At 39.0% G+C, this 21,420-nt stretch overlaps 1 protein-coding gene across 6 annotated transcripts in view; it reads right to left on the minus strand.

Annotated features, from left to right (window-relative positions):
* Positions 1-3,791: 3,791 nt before the first annotated feature.
* The window catches only part of RNASE4 (ribonuclease A family member 4), a 47,619-nt gene continuing 29,990 nt past the window's right edge, over positions 3,792-21,420 (minus strand). For 3 of the 6 annotated variants that reach the window (XM_072623985.1, XM_072623984.1, XM_072623981.1), the window contains 2 exons: positions 5,551-5,604; positions 3,792-4,798 (listed from right to left, as the gene is read on the minus strand). In XM_072623985.1, the coding sequence (XP_072480086.1) occupies positions 4,343-4,774 (432 nt within the window). In that variant the 5' untranslated portion in view covers positions 4,775-4,798; positions 5,551-5,604 and the 3' untranslated portion in view covers positions 3,792-4,342. Of the gene's footprint in view, positions 4,799-5,550; positions 5,605-16,391; positions 16,439-17,585; positions 17,697-21,420 lie in introns of those variants that run through there. The other 3 variants (XM_072623986.1, XM_072623983.1, XM_072623982.1) reach the window with 3 other exon arrangements.

Genomic DNA, 21,420 nt, shown 5'->3' on the forward strand with positions numbered 1-21,420 from the left:
AAGTCACATATGGTAGGAGGAGCTTGCTGAATGAGTGGAATAGGAAGGGTGGAACAGAACTGAGAGGAAGCTGGTGAGAGCAATTGGTGGTGGAGGAGAGGGGAGGGGAAGGTTTAGAAATGGCTTTGTCCCCTACAGTGCTAATGTGTATTGATTTTTTGGTTACTATGACACATTTGGCTTCCTGGTGTTAGGATTTGGCTTTCTGATGTCTAAATAAATATTTTTCTTCTGCCTTTTCTATGAAGAGTCTGTTATACTTTGCAATTCAGAACTATACTAGCATATTCAAGGTCACCCTCAGGGCTGTGAATACTACCTAGGTTATACAAGAAATACCAGAGAAACTGTATTATTTATCTGACTCCCTTGGTAAGCCATTAGAAGTATTTTTTAATAGGATTTATAATCAGCAGACCCTTGGAGGTTTCTGGAAATAAAAAGATAATCCAGATGAGTGAATGCCCATTGCTAAGAACATTTGAGCAGTGTCAAGGACAACCTTTCACCAAATCTTACCCAGCTATTTCACGCAAGATGTTGAAGCCTGGGTCAGAAACTTTTGCTTGACTAATGATTGGTAATACTATAAAGATGACTAAGAGAGGAGGAGATTATGATAACAGTGGTTTATAATAGTTGTGGTTCTGTCTTTGTGAGAAATCATCTATCCCAAAAGGAGCAGGAAGAAAATAAAAGAAATGTAGGGGATCAATTTTGATTAGTATACTTGTAGTATACCTGTAGTATATACCATATCCTCATGTGTGGTAGGTAGACTTTAGAATGTTTGAAAGATGGAGAAAAGATATAAAATGGAAACATATATCTATTCCCTAAACCCCTAAAGATCCATTCCTAAGATAGGATAAACCTTTTCCCCAGGATTTTTTTTTTCTAATAAACAAGTACCATAGGCTTTAGACCTAGAGGGGGCTTTTGAAGTCAAGGTGCAGTGAAAGAGTGCTGGGTCTGGAGTCAGTAAGACTGATCTTCCTGAGTTCAAATCTGGCCTCAGACATTTACTAGCTGGGGGACTTTGGGCAAGTCACATAACCTTGTTTGCTTCAGTTTCCTCATCTGTAAAATGAGCTGGAGAAGGAAATGGTAAACCACTTCAGGATCTTTGTCAAGAAAATCCCAAATGAGGCTATGAAGAGTTGGGCATGACTAAAATGACTTCACAACAGAAACCATAACAAAATACCTAATAACTCATTTTAGAGATGAGGAAATTGAGGTATTTACATGAGGGACTAAATGAACAGTAACTGTGGCTATGATGTTTTCTACCCCTCTCAAAGAATTCTTGTGACGAAAGTGCATTGCAAACCTTAAAACACTGTAAATGTTAGGCATCCTTGCTGTTATTGTCGCCACTGCTGCTATTATGTACCTCCCCAAGCCTCATCTTTAAAATAAGGGACTTAACAGATAATGAGTCAAAATGGTGGAGTGGAAAGAAGAACACTGGATTGAGTCAATGGAATCATCACAGTACTACTTGTCATGTGCATGATTTTTGAGCAAGTCATACTTCCTATCACTACTCCCCATTTTCTTCATCTTTAAATGAAAGCCTTTGGGCCAATTAATCTCTAAAGTTCTTGTCAGGTCTCAACTTTTCAATGCTATAAATCTGGGTCTCCACATGCAGTATTAGCAAATTGTGGTTGGGGTCAGGGGAGAGAGAGTAGAGAGAGGAGAGTCAGAGGGTTCTAATCTTATTAGAACAGAATGTTAGCAATCAACAGTTTATGGATCAAGGGATTACCACTTCCCACCTGAGGCAACTAGGCAGTGCAGAACCCGGACTCAGGAATACTTCAGTTCAAACCTTGCCTCTGATATATATTATCTGTATGACCCTAGGTAAGTCACAACCTCTGTCTGCTTCAATTTCCTTAAGTGTAAAATAGAAATAATAATTGCACCCATGTTATGAAGATCAAAAGAGAGAATATTTGCAAAATATCCAACACAGTACCTGGCACACAGCAAATGCTTAATGAATGTTTTTTTCCTTCCTTCTCTACCATAGTAAATAGATAGCCCTTCATGACTAGCCTTTGAGTAGCTGCCACTATTTGTATTTAAGGTCATATAAGTCATTATATAAGCCTTATGACTGGAAGTCATTCAGTACATATGACTGCTGAAGCAGCTCTTACAGTTCTGCTAAGAATAGTCAAAAGCTATGTTCTGGTGTTTGGTAACAGGGGCTTGGAACTAAGCCTTACTACCACAGCCCACAGAAGTGTTGGGTTCCACCCCTAGTTGCCCAGGTAAATGAGACCCTGTATAGTCTGTCTGGAAGGTTGGAATTGTAGGGCCTATTATTTTCTGTGTGTACCCTGAGGAAATTCAGCTTCTCTGGAGAGCCTCCAGTAATCTTATCCTTCTATAGGCTGCAATAGTGGATTTAGTGAGAGATTCAGAGAGACTCAAAGAATCCTCTGAAATCATACTAGAAGCATTGGTGGTAGCCTTACCCGTGGCTTAGTTTAGTAGTGCATCCGTTAGGGTACTTCCTTCACTCACAGTAAGGAAATCTGTCAATGAATGTAAAGATCGTAGAACATTCACACTTGGACACGCACAACAAACCTACATTCAGATAAGCAGGTAGCAGATTTCCAGTGATAAATTTGTGCATTTGTAACATCCACACTATTCCTGAGGCCTCCAGAGCTGATTATTGTCAGGATGGAGAAAATTGACTGTAAAGTTTATCATAAATCTCCTGGTAAACATGGGCCTTATGCCCAAACCTTAGCTGTTTGTTTGGAATGGGGAGGTGACTAGCCAGGAAGGTTTAAGGTATGTGAGTATTGAGGTTAAGGAAGAGAAAAATAAATAATCTTCCTTATCCCAAATATAGCTGGTGTCTCACTGTTACAAATTTAAGTCTTTTATAACAGACAGAGAAATTCAATCATGCCAAGATCTCTAACACAATATTGACGTCATGTTGCTCTTTTAATATATGATTCTAACTCACTAAGGCAATTTCCAGGCTTGGGAAGAGGGAAAAAGGAAATATGTCTGGTAGTTTGATCATATCCTAATTCAGACTGAAACTGACGGGGTCCAAAACTTTCCACTGTCCCAATTCCCAAGCTGATGAAGGCCTCCCACCACAACTGCTTTTCCTTGGCTACTAAGAAGAACCAGCATTCCAATGCTTGTCTTAGTATAGTAAAGAGGGAATCAGCTTAGAAGCTAGCAGATCTATAGTCTGTGCTTGACTAAACCACCACTACCTAGCCTTTTGACCACTCTGGGTCTCAGGGTCTTCATCTTTCAAGTAAGAATAGTAATATTCCCTGGTGTAATTATACACACACACACACACACACACACACACACACACACATACATATATATATATAATTATACCAATACCATGGTGTAAAAAGGTCTACGCTTAAAGTCAAGACAGACCAGGATGAAAATTCTGCCTCCAACAATTTTTTTCTCAAGGCACTTTCTCTCAGCTTCAGTTTCCCCAGTCATAAAATAAAGATGTGAAAGATGCCTGTTGGGTTGTTATGAAGCTCAAAACTCAAAACAAAGTGAAGTGCAAGTCATGTCATTATTTCTCTGATGGCATGGTCTTCTTCGGCAATGAAGGACGAACGCACACAAGTTCAAGAAGTGCTTAGTTAGAAGCTTTAGACACAATATAGTCTGTTAACAGTGGCATCAAACTCAAATAGAAATGAGGGCCATTAGATCATAAAAAGAAGGATCCTGCAGGCCTCATATTGACTTAGTTTTAAAATGTACTATTATGTATGTTTTAAAGTGTTTTCATTTATTTTGCTAATTATTTCCCAATTACATTTTTGTAATTACAATTTTGTCCATACTGGAGAGTGTTACAGGATACATGTGGCCCATGGACCTAGTATTTGACACTTCTGGTATGTTAAGTGTTACTGGGGGTATTATGACAATCACATGATGAAATGACATATAAAAAAGAAACAAGTGATATGTGTGTGTGTGTGTATGTGTGGGTATGTGTATGCAGAAAGAGAGAGAGAGAGAGAGAGAGAGAGACATATCATTATTCATCCTTTCTCCTGTCAAGAGGACAGGGGAAAAATTATTTAACCCTTCCACAACCATGCAAGGAGGTTTGTTAGGGGATATAATCCAGGATTTTTGCAGATTTTGCTTCTCATTCTTTAGGGTCAAAGTATGTAAAGTCATGGACTGGTTATAGGAAAATAAGCAAAGGATATTAGGGAATAGGCCCAGGAAAGCTCCCATCTTTCATTAGCAGACAATAAAAAAGTGGGAACTGAGGCTGAGGATGAAGCCAGCAGGATGGGTCTTACCCATCAAAGTGTACAGGATCTGAATTCTCACAGGCAATGACAACATGCCTGGTTGTGGCTGTGGCCCGGTACCTACAGTTTGGGGAAGTGGAGCCACCTGTCAGTCTGCAGTCTGTGACCTTCATAATGGCTTCATGGCAATTCATTTCACCATTCTTGCATTTGATGCTAGTGGTATGGCAGATACTGTTAATGTTCCAGATGTCCTCATGGATAAAGGTGTTAACAGGCTTGCATTTTGGTGCAACCATCCGTCTCCTATGCATCATCTGGTTGCAGTATGTAGCATCACCACCTTGACTAAGAGGGTCCACATGCTGTCGCAGGAACCGTTGGTACCTCCTACTCTGGCCAGAAGAGGGCTGCACCAGCCACAGGCCAAGCAAGGCCAATAGCAGCAGCAGTGATCGGATCCCCTGGTTGGCCATTATCTTCTGCCTAGGTAGTGGCCCCTAAAAAGAGAACAAGGCAGGAGAGTAGACCATAAGGATAGAGGATGAACTCCCCCTCCCTTTGCAAAAGACAAAGCATCCCTATTCTATATTTCCATATTCAACTTCTCCCTTCTCACATACCAATTCTTCTCTAGGCTTTCATTTCTTAGTTGTTCTAGATCAGTGGTTCTAAACCAGGGATCACTGATCATAGATTTCAAGTCATCCATGAACTTGAATGGAAAAACAATTACATCTTTACTTCAATATCATTGTTTTCCTTTATAATTCTACATATTTTATTTCTTGCATTTTAAAACATTATTCTGAGAAGGGATCTATCAGCTTCCTTGCTGCAAAAAGAACCTCAGAACACACATGAAAGTTAAGAACTCCTAGTATAGCTCCTCTCTAAGGTTGTCTTCCTCTTTAATCAATCAACAAACATTTATTAAGTGCTCACTATGTGCCAGGCATTGTGCTAAGAGCTGAGGATATAAAGAAGTAAAAAAAGAAAAGAAAATACAATCACTTCCCTCAAGGAACTCATATTCTACTAATCTCTAATATTCTGTTATCCTGTGAATCTCCATCGGGTACCTCTCCCATTCACAGATTTTGCTCTTCTTAGTTTTATTTTTCACAGCATTGTTCCCAAGTGATTCAGTTTCCCAGCACTCTTTCTATTCAAAAGCAGAGTTTCATCTCAGAGAAGTTAAGTACTAGGGATCCTACAACAATTTAGGGCTATGAGCAAGGCTCCAGTTTACCTTTGCTTGTGGAGAAAACTGCAGATGACCCTGATGAAACCTCCTGGTCAGGTCCTGAAAAGAAAGCATCTTGTGTGACTACAAGATAGCAAGACATAATACCTACATGGAACCAAAAGGCTACTTGGCCCATTCGTGTATATGCCACTACTCCTTGGCCACTGTTTTCTTTAGAGAATATTTAATTCCTTAGGAGCTCCTAGTCCCAAGAATTGAGGTGGATTTATTTCTCACAAAATATAGGCAGGTTGAGTTTTCACAGTTATACAAATCTTTTTTATCTTATTATCAAGATATCAATTGAAGTTCAAAACAGAGATGGAGTAGCAAAAGATAATGAGGCCAAACTTTGATTCCGGTTTTCTTTTTTTTTTTTTCCTCCCAATGGCCATAAAAGCCAGGGCCTTTGTCAAGCTTGTACATGTGTGCATACATATCCTAGCATAGTGCCTTGCATATGGCAACAGTTGGCAACGCTTGTTGAATGAAGAAATTAAGGAATGAACAATGTGGGTAATGATAACGAAAGTACTTCTCAAGCCACCAATACACTAAATAAGAGGGGAATTTTGAGATGAATTGGGATCAATACCATCTGCTAAGTAACAAATGAGCATTCATATAACACTTTGAGGCTTTCAAAGCACTTTATGCACGTTAACTAATCTGACCCTCACAACAGTCCTGTGATATAAGTGCTACTATGATCCCCAACTTACAGAAGAGGAAATTGACAGCAGGAAAGATACAGTAACTTTCTCAGGGACATATGGTTACTAAGTGTCTGGGGTGATATTTGGACTCAGGTCTTCTTAAATTAAAGGACTACACTCTATACACTGTGCTACCTATCTGCTTATCAATACCAGCTTCCTAAGAAAGAACTTAAACAACTTTTCTTATAAACTCCTCATGTAGGAAGCTGTCAGACTTTCTGGTGATGATAAAGGGTCATACTTCATGATCCCTATCTGCCCCTTCATGTACTTTAAACAATCCTACATTGTTTCACTTTCTTTCTGCTGTTATCCCTTCCCTCTCCTATACCTGGACCCACTCTCCCACTACTCATACTTACTTTTGTACCTTAATCTCCGCACATTAAGACAAACAGTGACATTCATTCTCAAAGCTGAAAGAAATCCTCATTCGGTTTCCAAAATAAATCTGTGAGCTAACAAAGCAGACACTCGCACCATTTTTTACAAATGGGGAAATGGATGCTCAGAAAAGATAAGCAACTTAGGTCTAAGGTAACACAAATAGTAACACCCAGAGAGGCTTTTGATTCCAATTTAATAATAACAGCATTTCTATTCCACTTTAAGGCTTATAAAGGACTTTACAAAGATTATCTCATTTTTATCCTCACAACGATCCTAGGAGGTAGGTGTTATTACTATGTCCCATTTCATCAAGGAGGAAACTGAGGCAAGCAATGCTTTAGTGACTTGAACAGAATCCCAACTGGAAACTGTTTTAGGCAGAATTTGAACTCAGGTCTTCCTGGCTCCAGTTCAGTACTCTGTTGCCACCTAGGAGTCACTTCAGGGCATTGCTTTGTTCTGATTTTTCAACAACAGTAACAAATTTATATTTCTCTGTCTGCTGTCTCTTATCCTAGTTCTTTTAAAACTACTACTACTAATAGCTAACGCTGATATAATTAGGGTAGCTAGCGAGTGCAGTAGATAGAGTGTGGGAAGGGGTAGGGCTGGAGTAGGGGAAGATTCATCTTCATGAATTCAAATTTCACTTCAAACACTACCTAGTTGTGTGATCCTGGGCAAGTCACTTACCCGTGTTTATCTCAGTTTCTTCATCTCTCAAATGAGCTGGAGAAGGAAGTGGCAAACCACTCCAGTATCTTTGCCAAGAAAACCCCAAATAGGGTCACAAAGAGTCAGACATAACTGAAATAGCTACACAACAACATTTATGGAGCACTTCTTATGTGCCAAGCACAAGCACTTTGCAATTATTATCTTACTTGATTTTCACAATAATCCTACAAGGTAGATTCCATTATTATCCCCATTTGTAAAATGAGGAAACTGGGGCAAAAAAAGCTAAGTGACTTGCCCAGGGTTAATGTAGTGTCTGAGGCGGGATTTAAACTTGTCTGTCTCACTCCAGACTCCAGACCTGGTGCTCTATGCGCTATACAACTTAGCTACCTTATGTATTTTTGTGACAGTTGACCACAAAGAAGACCTCTCTGATCCATATAAAGATCTAATCCATAATCATGGCCCTACAGTTAACTCACTAAAAAAGCCAACCACACACACACACACACACACACACACACACAGACACACAAAACAACAACAACAAAAATGGTATTTGAGATGAGGAGAAATCCCATATTGGGAAGGAATGGGGTCAATGTCCATTTCCAGCCTGGAATTTCAAAGAGAAGTAACTGGAAATCAAGAGTAGATTACGAAAAAGTGGTACTACATGGTCAGAAGGGATTATCCCTAATGCTCAGTCATGATTTATAATGGAGTAATATAAAATGGAGAGCTGGGGACTAGGAAATGATCTCTTCCAGATTTTATATTAATCTGCCTCTGACTGGGATTTTGGAAATTGGTCCCAAGACCACATGTATATCTGTCATAAAATCTTAACCCAGGCCTATCTTCACTGAACTTCACTGCCTCTCAATTAAAAAAAAAAGCTTTAGCCTTAGGTGGTAAAAAAACATATCATTTCTTCTCTCTCTTGTATCTGCATATAATCACTAGTGAGTCAACCTAAAAAACTTGTATCAAAATACTTTCTCCATTCAAAGCCTGTAATACATTAGAGCTAAAAAGAGCCTGGAAGATTATATGGTTGGTTGGTTGTTGTCTTTTGTTCCTGAAGAGGACCCAAATGACACCACTCTGTTGGGGTCAAGATATAAAGTGTCCAACAGGGGGGTGAAGCCAAGATGGCAGAGTAGAAAGACACATATACACTAGCTCTTCCCCCACAGCCCGTAAAATACCTGTGAAGAAAGACTCTCAACAAATTCTAGAGCAGCAGAAGCCACAGAACAATGGACTGGAGGAGATTTCCAGCCCAGGGTGAACTGAAAGGCCAATGGGAAAGGTTTGTCACACCTGACAAGGAGCAGAGCCCAGCCCATCCTTGGCCACATGGCATGGTGTCGGGAGGAGGACCTGAGCAGGCCTCAGGGGCAGAATCCTCAGCAGCAGTAGGGGAGGTTTGCTGATCCCTCAACCCACAGAGGTCAAGGTCAGTGAGAGGGTTTTTTTCAGCTGGCCAAGAAGGGAGCAGGGTCTTCCCAGGCTCTGGCTCTGGCCTCAGGTGGCCATAGCAAAGGCCACATCAGGTGGCAGCAGTTCCCACAGTAGCCCACATCCATTATTGGATCTTAAAACCCCTGGGGGACCTGATCATCTGATCCATACCTCAGCCCTATGTGGTGGCCCTGCCCCCCCATGAAAGCCCCTGGGGGAATTAAGCAGTTTATCTGAATCTCAGCCCCCAGTGCTGGCTTGGTGGAACTGGAGGCCAGGTGGCTGTGGAAAGGAAATGCTACTACTTACAGATTCTGGACAGAAAAGTTTCTTGTTGCTCCTAGACCAGTGTACATGCTTGACTGTACCACCTTGGAGGAACTGAGATCTTACAGATCCCGAGAATATACCCTACTTTTGACAAAGGACCCAAAAGTCAAGTAACTGGTTGGAAAAATGCCCAAAAAAGGGAAATAATTAAGACTACAGAAGGTTACTTTCTTGGTGAATGGATATCTTCTCCCATCCTTTCAGATAAGGAAGAACAATGCTTACCATCAAAGAAAGACAAAAAAGTCAAGGCCTCTGTATCCCAAACATCCAAAATAAATATTCAATGGTCTCAGGCCATGGAAGAGCTCAAAAAGGATTTTGAAAATCAAGTAAGAGAGGTGGAGGAAAAATTGGGAAGAGAAATGAGAGAGATGAAAGAAAAGCATGAAAAGTGAGTCAATAGCTTGCTAAAGGAGACCCAAAAAAATGTTGAAGAAAATAACACCTTGAAAAATAGGCTAACTCAATTGGCAAAAGAGGTTCAAAAAGCCAATGAGGAAAAGAATGCTTTAAAAAGCAGAATTAGCCAAATGGAAAAGGAGGCTCAAAAACTCACTGAAGAAAATAGTTCTTTAAAATGAGAATGGAACAGATGAAAGCCAATGACTTTATGAGAAACCAAGAAATCACAAAACAAAACCAAAAGAATGAAAAAATGGAAAATAATGTGAAATATCTCACTGGAAAAACAACCGACCTGGAAAATAGATCCAGGAGAGACAATTTTAAAATTATGGGACTACCTGAAAGTCTTGATCAAAAAAGAGCCTAGACATCATCTTTCATGAAATTATCAAGGAAAACTGCCCTGATATTCTAGAACCAGAGGGCAAAATAAATATGGAAAGAATCCACCAATCACCTTCTGAAAGAGATCCAAAAAGAGAAACTCCTAGGAACATTGTGGCCAAATTCCAGAGTTCCCAGGTCAAGGAGAAAATATTGCAAGCATTTAGAAAGAAATAATTCAAGTATTGTGGAAATGCAATCAGGATAACACAAGATCTAGCAGCTTCTACATTGAGGTATTGAAGAGCTTGGAAGAGGATATTCCAGAAGTCAAAGGAAGTAGGATTAAAACCAAGAATCACCTCAGCAAAACTGAGTATAATACTTCAGGGGGGAAAATGGTCTTTCAATGAAATGGATGACTTTCAAGTATTCTTGATGAAAAGGTCAGAGTTGTAAAGATAATTTGACTTTCAAACACAAGAATCAAAAGAAGCATGAAAAGGTAAACAGGAAAGAGAAATCATAAGGGACTTTACTAAAGTTGAACTGTTTACATTCCTCCATGAAAAGATAATATTTTTAACTCCTGAAACTTTTTTCAGTATTTGGGTAGTTGGAGGGATTACACACACACACACACACACACACACACACACACACACAGAGACAGAGAACACTGGGTGAGTTGAATAGGAAGAGATCATATCTAAAATAGTGAAATTAAGGGGTGAGAGAGGAATATATTGGGAGGAGAAAGGGAGAAATGGAATGGGGTAAATTAGCTCTCATAAAAGAGGCAAGAAAAAGACTTTTCAATGGAGGGAAAAAGGGGAGGAGATGAAAGAGAAAACATGAAGTTTACTCTCATCACATTTGGCTCAAGGAAGGAATAAAATGCACACTCATTTTGGTATGAAAACCTATCTCACAATACAGGAAAGTGGGGAAGAAGGGGATAAGCAGGGTGGCGGGGATAATGGAAGGGAGGGCAGTGGGAGGAGGGAGCAATTAGAAGTCAACATTCCTGGGGAGGGACAAGGTCAAAAGAGAGAATAGAAGAAATGGCGGGGTAGGATAGGATGGAGGGAAATATAGTTAGTCTTACACAACATGACTATAATGGAAGTCATTTGCAAAACTACACATATATGGCCTATATTGAATTGCTTGCCTCCCCAGTGGGGATAGATGGGGAGGGAGGAAGAAAGAGAAATTGGAACTCAAACTTTTAGGAACAACTGTTAAGTATTGTTCTTGCATACAACTGAGAAATAAGAAATTAATTGAGTATAGAAATCTCTCTTGCCCTACAGGACAAAAGAGAAGATGGGGATAAGGGAATGGAGGGATGTTTGAAAGGAGGGCAGATTGGTGGTAGGGGTAATTAGAATGCTTGATGTTTTGGGGTGGTGGGAGGGGAGAGATGGGGAGAAAATTTGGGACTAAAACTGGAAATGAATGTTGAAAACTTAAAATAAATAAATAAATTTTTGAAAATTAAAAATAAAAAATAAAGTGTCCCAACATGGCTGATCAGACCAGTAGGACCTCAGAAGGCTCTGCCACAAATCAGACACAAATAATCTATATAAACATTTGGAAGGGAGATATCTTTAAATTTGTGAATCTTACATTTCTTTTAAGCTACTGTAACTTTGCTTTGCTCATAGAACACAATGCCCCCTCTGATAGGCCCACTATGCTGGGTGGTCCTGTGCCATCATCTCCCATGTCTCATAATTCAAAAGTTCTGGAGAGACCTTGAAAGTGTCCTTATATAGCTTCTTCCGACCTCCATGTGACTTGCCTTGTGTGAGTTCTTCAAAAAATAGTCTTTTAAGCAAACATAGGTTTGAAATTTGAGCATTGTGGCCAACCCATCAGTTACTCTCTCTGGAGTAGAGTCTGAATGCTTGGCAGTTTAGTTCCAGAAAGGACCTCAGTATCTGGATGGAACCTTATCTTGCCAGATGATCTTCAGAATATTCCTAAGACAATTCAAATGGCATTGATTCCTGGCATGGCCCTGGTATACTGTCCAGGTTTCACAGGCATATTCCAATGAGATCAACACAATGGATCTATTGACTTTCAGTTTGTTAGGCAATCTAATATATCTTCTCTCCCACACTTTCCTTTGGAGTGTCCCAAACACTGAGCTGGCTCTAGCAATGCGTGTGTCAAATTCATTTTTGGGTACAGTCCTAGAAAGTATGCTGTCAAGGTAAATTAACTTATCCTCAGTATTCAAAATTTCTCCATTTTCTGTAACTAACGTTTCATCAGATGGATGGTGCAGTACTACTGGTGAAGAACCTCTGTTTTCATGTTATTAATTATTGAGCCAAAATTAGCACAAGCAGCAGAGAATTGATCCATACTTTGTTGCACTTCAACTTTAAGCTATATTGAGTGTGCAATCATTATGGGCATTATGAACCTTGGAGATTATATAGTAGAGGTCACTTGTATTCCACAAAGCCCCTGTGTTTTCAGAAACATGAGAAAGTTATTTATCCAAGTTGTGATCTTTTCCAGCTACAAACTATGTTCCTAAGGATATCTCTTCTCCACCTTGCAAACAATCTCATTTCCTGAGTTTATTCTCTTTCAAGCAATTCAATATCTTAGAATTCTTTGTTCTCATTGCAGGGCCAGAAAGCATAGCCAAACTGTGATGAGAAGGACTTTGGTACCTTCTATGACTCTGGTCTCATATACAATTACTTGACCTACTAAATTGGCTTATCACTGTGTATAGATTTGATTATGTAAAATCGAATATTTCAACTAACTGCATGTGTCCTGTAGCTAAGTATCATCAGAACAGCTACCCTCCAGTTAGCCCCTTAAGTAGACAAAGAAGTACTTCTATCCTGTGACAAAAACTATTTATGAATCTCCAGTGTGTCAACCAACATCAGATCAAGGGTCCAATCCAGGGAATGGGAAGCAATGGCTTTGAAGTCACATGTGGCTCTCTAGGTCCTCAAGTGCAACTCTTTGACTAAAGCCAAACTTCAAAGAATAAATCCCCATAAAAAAAAAAAAGATTTGTTCTGTAAAACTTGGATTCGGTCAAAAGGTCACACCCAAGGATCTAGAAGGCCATATGTGACCTTGAGGCCACAGGTTGCCCACTCCTGCCTAGGCTATTAATGTCATAAGTGGGCTATTTGAGGTGGTTGAGAGACATTATAGCTAGAGAGATTTTAATATAAGAATAAACATATATCTGTTTTTCCCTTTTTAATGACCTATAGATCTTGTTCTCTCTATCTTTGACAATAGCAATGATCTATATAATAGCAACTGAGTCCCAAATCAGGGAAATAGGAATGAATGAAAATGTTCTGGAATTTGATGAGGATATAATTCTTCTTTGAGAAATTTTTACTACCATCCCTGACTGTAAAGGTTTGGATAATAGTAGGTTTCCTAACATTCAATATTTAGGAAGCCTCTTCTTTCCTCTCAGGGAGTTGATGCTAGCTATAGTTCCTAACTAAGGAACTAAAGCTAAGAAGACTCCTATAAAGAGTTCAGGAACCATTAACCCATTTCTCTATCTTCCACAATCAAACTGAGGTCTGCCAATAGGGTAGGATTATCATTGGGATCTCTTGGGCAGTTTCTCAGCAGCCTATGTAGGAAAGTAACCTACTCTTCTTGTATTTTCCAAGATTATGGGATGAACAATGTCCTGACTCACCTAAATTCTTTGCCTAGTGCTCTAAAGCTATGGGGATTTTTTCAAACTGCTTTGATAAGGGTATTAAATCAACACTAACTTTAGAGACACTTATAAGTTTACACATCAACAATTTCTAGCAGATATTGATACAAAGTTACAGAGTGAGGAAAGGGGTTTCTTTCCATGTTATTAGTTTCCCTTTAAGGAAACAGGTGAGAATGGGAAACAAGTTTAATATTCAATGAGCCAGTGAGAAGACTGATTATTACTGATTTCAGGGATATTTTATTGATTCAAAGTGCTCAAAGACTGAAAACAGAAGAAACTGAGCAATTCAGCTTTTAAGAGACTGATAATGAGAGTTATAAACACTCCTGCATATAAGGACATAACGTTAAGGAGGAAGTATGGAGTTCCAGTGGCTTACAATGGAAGCAAAACTAACAAAAATCAACAATCTTACTAAGCATATAGATCAAGGGTTGGCAACCCTGCCAAAGGACCTTAGCAACATCCCAAGTCTAGGATGATGGAGGTATGAAAAGAGTAGCATTAAAAAAAAAGAACTACATGTCCATTAGAAAGGGATGAGATCATTATACAGCATTGGTATCCATCTAAATACCATTTGGGGTACCCGTATCTTAGATTGCCAAACTCTTTATGTAAATTTTTTTGCCGTGATAGTCTTTTCAAGGTGGACAGGTAAGCCATGCTCGCAGGCAATAACAATATATCTAGAGTCAGCAGTGGCCCTGTACCTGCAGGGAGGTCTTGTGGACCCTCCGTGATGTCGACAGTTGGTGACCTGAAATCGTGATCTGCTTTTCCTAAACCTCCCGTCTTGATAGGGTTCCCCAGCATTATCTCCACAGACAGCTTTGATCCTTGGGTAATTATCGTGGATGAAGGTATTCTTGTCCTTGCAGGTCTTGGCCAAACCTCTCTTTTCCATGATCTTTTCACAGTACTTGTCATCCCCGCCCTTTACTTTGGAATCATAGTGCTTTCTCAGGAACTCCTTCTCCCTGTCATTTTCTTGGGTCAAAGAAGGTGAAACCAGCCAAAGCCCCAGGATGAAGAACAGCAAAAGAGGGCCCATGCCCTTTAGAAACATCATCATCTCTCCCAATCAGGTGTCCTGCCAACGGCTAGATAGAGGATGAAGGATATGACAACCATTATAGGACATGCTTCCAAATACAAGCCAAATGAATAAGGAAATTCTGTTCCTTTTTTTCTGCTTTTTTTTTTGCCAAGAGAGCAGAACTCTATAACCTCAAAGTTCCCACTATGGATCTGGAGTCATGAACTTTGATCAATCTTCATTCTTAATCCCTTAACCACAGATCACTATCCATTTGCATGACATGTCTTCGAAAATAACAATATTTATATACAAAAAGAGGAGTTGGGCTCAATAACCTGTAAGGTCACTTGTAGCTCTAAAACTATGGTTGATCCATTGGTTCCATTACATAGTTCTATTGGTTTTAAGCAATTGATATAGAATTATACTATGAGCCACTAGATGGCAGTGGCTGATAAGGGCTGTCTGTCAAACATACCCTAAAGGCTCTGGCACGAAAATTGTCATCACAAAAATGGTTAAGGAAAAGGGAACCCAAGAGGATGGCTTAGGTTTATAATTTTTTTTGTTGTTACAAAGTACTTGTATGAAATATATCATTTGATCATAACAACTCTCTCATGTCAATAGTGCAATTATATTACTCTTATTTTAAGAATGAGAAAACTGAGCCCTAGAGATTTGTGATATGCCCAAGGTCATACAGCTAGTATGTGTCAACAAATGGAATAGAAATCAAGAGTTCTGGTGCCTAGTCTGGTTTTCCTATGCTACTTACTCTTTCCATATCTCAAATACCACTTACACTCAGATTCAATTTGAACTAGTCCACTAGGTCAAGCCAGAATACAACTGATAAAAGATTAGAGTTCAATGGAATTTATTTTATTGGCAAAGATAGTCTCTGATTGAAGTCTACTCTTCAGGAAAATACTAATGCTTACTATTATATATACATATATATATAATTAGCTCATAATTCTTACTGACATTATTTTGCTTATGTTTCACTTTATGAATAAAGCATTCCCAAAGTTTACCAAGTCCTTCCATAGTCATCATTCATTACACTTTGGATTAGCCTGAGAATGTTTCCTCTTTGAGTTATTTGAGAAAATATTATCAGGGTTTTTATTCACTATGTTCACATACCAACTTGTCCTGCTATGGAGAAAGACTTGCTTTCTAAAGTTCAAGGTAATCAGAAAACAACCAATACATTAAAGTCTCATTAGCTGAGGATCAAGATGGTCATATAACTGTCTCAAGTCTTTTTTATTCAAGTTAGTCTTTCTTAGCATAGATAAGGGACATGAGAATATATTGGGGAAAATTGGTAGAATCATCTTAAACTAGGCTCTCTCAATATTAGTGGAAGGTATACATGTCATGTACAAGTCACAAGGGCATTACTGGTTAAGGAGTCAGGAGGCATCAACCAATCTAAAAGTCTCTGCCAATCCTGCAATAGACTCTCAGATCTAAATCCAAGTTTCCTTGCTAGAGGTGATTGTTGATAGATGAATGATGAAGTGGCAGAGTCTATTCCCTTGGATATCATAGGAAAATGAAATTGTTTGGAATTCATCCTCATCACTGAAAACTTAATCTTTTATGTGGTAAAAGACAGATGACCAAAACATTCAGATACTGGCACACTCTATGGTCATGCATAACCTTGCTTATCAAAGGTTAAAAAAAAGTTGAGAAGTCAAGTTTCTCTATCAATAATATTTACCTTGACTTTGTCCCACTAATCTGCACGGTTCAGACCACACATATCACCTGGAAATTAAGGCATTGGGCAGTCTATAGAAAGGTGCTTTGTCTACTGAGAATGGTGCTTACAAAGCAGTTTGACCATTAGAAACTGAAGAACCCCAGGTACCAGCTTAAGGCAGGAAATGTTATCACACTTTTTGACCTTCATGTCTACCTGCTCATCCCACCAACATACTGTAGGTGCAACAGAAGCTCATCTGTCCTCCTCTACCATACAAATAGTCCACAGAAAGAATACCAGATTGACCAAAAAATTAGATATAAGCATCTCTCTGTCTCTCCCACCCCCAACTCTCTCTCTCCTTCCCCTTCTGACTCTCTCTTTCTGTTTCTGTCTCTCTGGGAGTGTGTGTATCTCTGTCGCCATCTCCACGTATATCTCTGTTTCTGTCTGTTTCTATCTCTGTCTCTCTGGCATTGGCTTTCCGAGTCACACAGAATGGTTTTAAACTATTAAATTATTATTAGTACTGAGAGTAAATTTTTCCTGGATATGGCTTTAGAGTTATATTTTTCCTAAGTATCTTCCATAGAATAAAGAGATTATACAAGCCATATATTCCTGCCTTCCTAAATAGCTTTTGCTCTGTTTCTAAGTGGAGTAATTGGCAAGAAAATAGCAAGGAGTCACAAGGACAAACTAAACACAGCCAAATTGAAATATTCCAAGATTTCCTAATTTACCTATACCTTATTCTAGCCTAAGAAAACTTTATCCAATCTGAAGCCTCTAATTGGAACCAATTGTGGGTGCCCTCCATTGAAAGATTAGGCTCACAAATTTACTTCTGTTAATCTCCATGAGAGACTTGCCATCTCACTGATAGCTACCATTAAACCTTGGTTGCAGAAGTGGCTTTCACAATAGCTTATTTACATTTCACTCTTTGTCCTAGAACCAAAGACTTTAAGTGGGAGTGGAAGGACCATCCCACAACAGTTAATAGCAATTAACTATCATCTGTATTTAATAAATATTAATTTATCTGTAATTCAAATATAAATTTATTATAGTATACGTAATATTATGTATATAAATATTAATTTATCATGATAAATAGATGGATAGATTGGTAGATGATAAATGAGCAGATTGATAGGTTAATTAGGTTAGTTCAGATCAGATTATTCCATTGAAAAGAAGTCTTACAACAATCCGTCAATTTCCCTTACTGGAGAAGGGTTCCAGTTGCTTCTTCCCTGGTAGAGAGTGCTCAGACACCTCCTCCCTGCCTTGATTCTGACTATATAGTTTTCAGATAGACAAGGGGTGGAGATAATTTATTTGACTCCCAACCTCTATTAGAAACAGGAAAATCAAGGGTATTTGTTTTGTACAAACAAAAGAGAAGTCATTCACCTCCTCTTTGGGGGTGGTTGAGTGAAATATTAACCTGACCAAAGGGATTTAGAGATTAGCCCTGACAACCAAAAATCTGTTGAACCTGGCCAACAGAGAACCAGGATCTGCTCTATCTGCAAAACCCACCTTAATCTGTTGTCTTTAGAGATAGAGAGGTTTTTAAATAAGTCTTTATGTTTGGGGAGTATGAAATATACAAATCTTCCTGCTATTCTCCAGGCTGCAACTTGACCTAGGAGAAACACCTGCCTTTCCATGGTCACCAACCTTGAGGGTACTTACATACCCAAGAGTGGAAGTCAAAGGTCTTTCTGCTTTAGATGCACATGATCATGTTTCTTGCTCTCTGAGCTTATCAAGCTACTATTGGCATGGAGACAAAGGGCATTTCACAGCATAATTAAGTGACATACTTAAGAGCAGAACTCAAGTTCTCTGATTCCTTATCCAAAGCCTTTATTACTATCCTGATATATGCTAGCTCTATGATCATGAGTAAGTCACTTCACTCGAAGTCTCATTTTTCTCATCTGTAAAAATACGAGCACTACCTGCCTCTTAAGGTTGTGAGGAAAGCTCTTTGTAAATCTTAAAGGATTGTAGAAATATATTAACTACCCTATGGTTCTATTCCTCCTTTCATGGGTCTTACTGGCTCACACCCCCAACTTCTATCCATGGTAAAAACTAGATGGGAAAGAATAATCAAACATTATAAATTCATAATGATGAGGTACAGGCACTTGGAACCCCTCTGAATCTTCCTTGAATTTTACAACTTGATCTGTCACTCACCTGAGGCCTTAAGCCTTTCATTATCACTTTGTACAATTTGCATCCAACTGCTTCCCACCTTGGATCCCATCAAACTCCAACATTCTCTTAGTTCTGACCTTTAGTCACCCCAGTCCCATCAAGATCCTCCTTAGACTCCTCCTCAAGACCCTCCCTAAATCCCTCCTCCCATTATCCCCAGACTACGTGGCCACCCCTAGATTCCTCCCACGGTCTTTCTGTATATAAATTCCATCTTGCCTCCATGAAGGCACTCAGATTCAATCGAGCTGAAATTCAACCTAGCTGAGATTCGATCTGGCTTGCTTGTCAATTCAAGCATCACAAATGTTTACGCTCCTTAAGAGTCTACCTAATATAGCAAATATTAAATAAGCTTTGTTTTTCTTTGGCTGAAAGGCTTAAGTCTAATTTTTTTGAGCAGGTCCCAGCATGTATTTTGGAGTCCCAAGTACCCCTGACCTCAAGAAGAGGGCTTTGAAATATGGATAGCACAAAAACTTCCACTTATTGCAACTCTGTTACAAAAATGCTCCCCCTACCATTTTGTAACAAAGAAAACATTCCATCATATTAAACTATGTAAAAGAAAGGGCTTCAAATAATATTGTGGGATACACAGGTGAAAGATTGTTATTGTTAGCAAGAAGTTCTCTGGCTCTGAGCACATAATTGTTGCTAACACAACAGAGGCTCTGAGAAATCCAGAAGTATCACTTGCCACTTGTTACAAAAGATAGGCAAACAAGAAGAAGATATTTATTGTCTACTAGACACATATCACAGTGACAGTAATTATTTGCTGGGTAGGACCTAGCACTTTATTTGCCACCACTCTACTTTCCTCTCCTCACCAGTTTCCACTGAAGCCACTGACTCCACAATCCACAACACAAGTTTCTATCTACCATTTACAAAGAAGGATCAACTACAAAGAAGCTGTGTATTATTTAGAAAGGAACTGATCCATTTTCAAGAATTGTTCAGATTCTACCTTTGCTATCTCCCCTGCTGGTGCAGGCAAATTAATTGGAAGTCTCCCAGTACAACCAAAGTCAGAGAAATGCTGTTGACAGATGTGAACCCAACGTTCTGTATATAGAGGCACCAAGACTGGAGCCATTGACCAAGAAAGCCCCAGAGGTAATTGGGACCTGGGAAGGGACCAAAAGCAGCAATGACCAGTCTAGGTACAACAACAGTATTCATGCTAGAATACCCAAGCCCTCAGTCCTGAGATGTTCAAAGTGCCCTAAAGATCCAGCATTCTAAATCTCAAAGATTTAATGAAGGGACCTGATCTCAGGAGGTAGAGGTCAATGTGGAGGTCCAGGGAACCAAGCAGAGCAGACCACACCATGAAATATCTCGTTAGAAAAATAAATGACCTGGAGAATAGATCAAGGGGAAACAATAAAAGAATTGCTGGGATGTCTGAAAATTATGATAAAAAAGAATCTTGATACAATATTACAAGAAATTATTAAAGAAAAGCGCCTTAGCATGACAAGTGGAAAAGCAGAACCCTGACACAAAGCCCCAACCCAAGAACTAAGACTAAAAATTTGTAAGTACGAGAAGATACAGACCACTATATAGAATTATAATAGATCTGGAGATGTCCAAAACTCAAACCTAGAAAAAGAGAGCAACTCCACAGCAACTACAAGCAGATTAAAAAAGAGAAGGGATATGGATTTTCCTAAAGAACTACATGAACACTTATAAGTAATGAAGCAAGAAATCAAAAATGAAATAAAAGCTCTGGAGGAAGGAATTGGAAGATGAATAATTTAAAATGTACAGAGGGAGCTAATTACAAAAAAAAAATAGAGAACCTAGGGATAAATTGATTACATTCTGAGGGATATAAGAAGGGAAAGAAAAGGTAGGGATAAAATTAATAAGGAAATGGAACTTGCTATTTCTCAGAATTAGGGGGCATGAGAAAAAAGTATAAAATTTGAAGAAAGGAGACGTCAGACGAATCTCATTTTTATCTGAACTTGGCAAAGAAGGTTTGAACACACACACTCACACACACACTCAAAGAGTTTAGTATTGCACATCATACTTAGCAGATAAGTAGGCAGGGATATGGGCAAAGGGATTAAGACAGGGAAATGAATAGTTCAAATCCAAAAAAATTCCTAATCCTGAAGAGAAATTTAAAAGGAAAAATAAAATAGCTGGAAACCAAGAAGTTTCCCAATAGAGGAATGTTTGAAGAAATTGTAGTGTGTGGATTGTTAACAGGATTTTACTGACCCAGTCTCCAACTTGAAAATGATGAGACAGATGGCCAGACAAAGCCCCAATAATCAGGTAACCATTTAATTAATTACTTTCATTGTGAGGAGCAGATTTGCCAATCAGGAATTCTCCTGATCAGAATTCCACCTTGATGAAGTAAAGACAGACATGATATACATAAATCTCAATGGGAAAGGAGTGGTGAAGGTGGATTAAAAGAATCATTTCCAGGGCCAGAATGGTCTCCCACGACCAGCCCACAAGTCCATAATACAACAGTTCTGGAGTCAAATCTTTAGGGTTCATGACCACCCCCACCCCCACTCAGGGCACAGAACCAGGGTTCTGTGATGGGAACAGATTCTACAATTTTTAATTCACTTCACTTCAGGCACACAGGCAGTGATCGTGAGCATTGTCGAGGTTTGCTTGCTCATTTCAAGCTGCATTGTGAGCTTCTGACTCACAAACTAGAAGAGGCAATTCTTGAGAAACTTCATTATTAGTACATTCATATGTCATATTGATTAATATGAAAAATCATGATTCCCTTCACAGGATGTAATGGAACACT

This window comes from Notamacropus eugenii, chromosome 7, assembly GCF_028372415.1.
Source record: "Notamacropus eugenii isolate mMacEug1 chromosome 7, mMacEug1.pri_v2, whole genome shotgun sequence".
Classification (NCBI taxonomy): Eukaryota; Metazoa; Chordata; class Mammalia; order Diprotodontia; family Macropodidae; genus Notamacropus; species Notamacropus eugenii.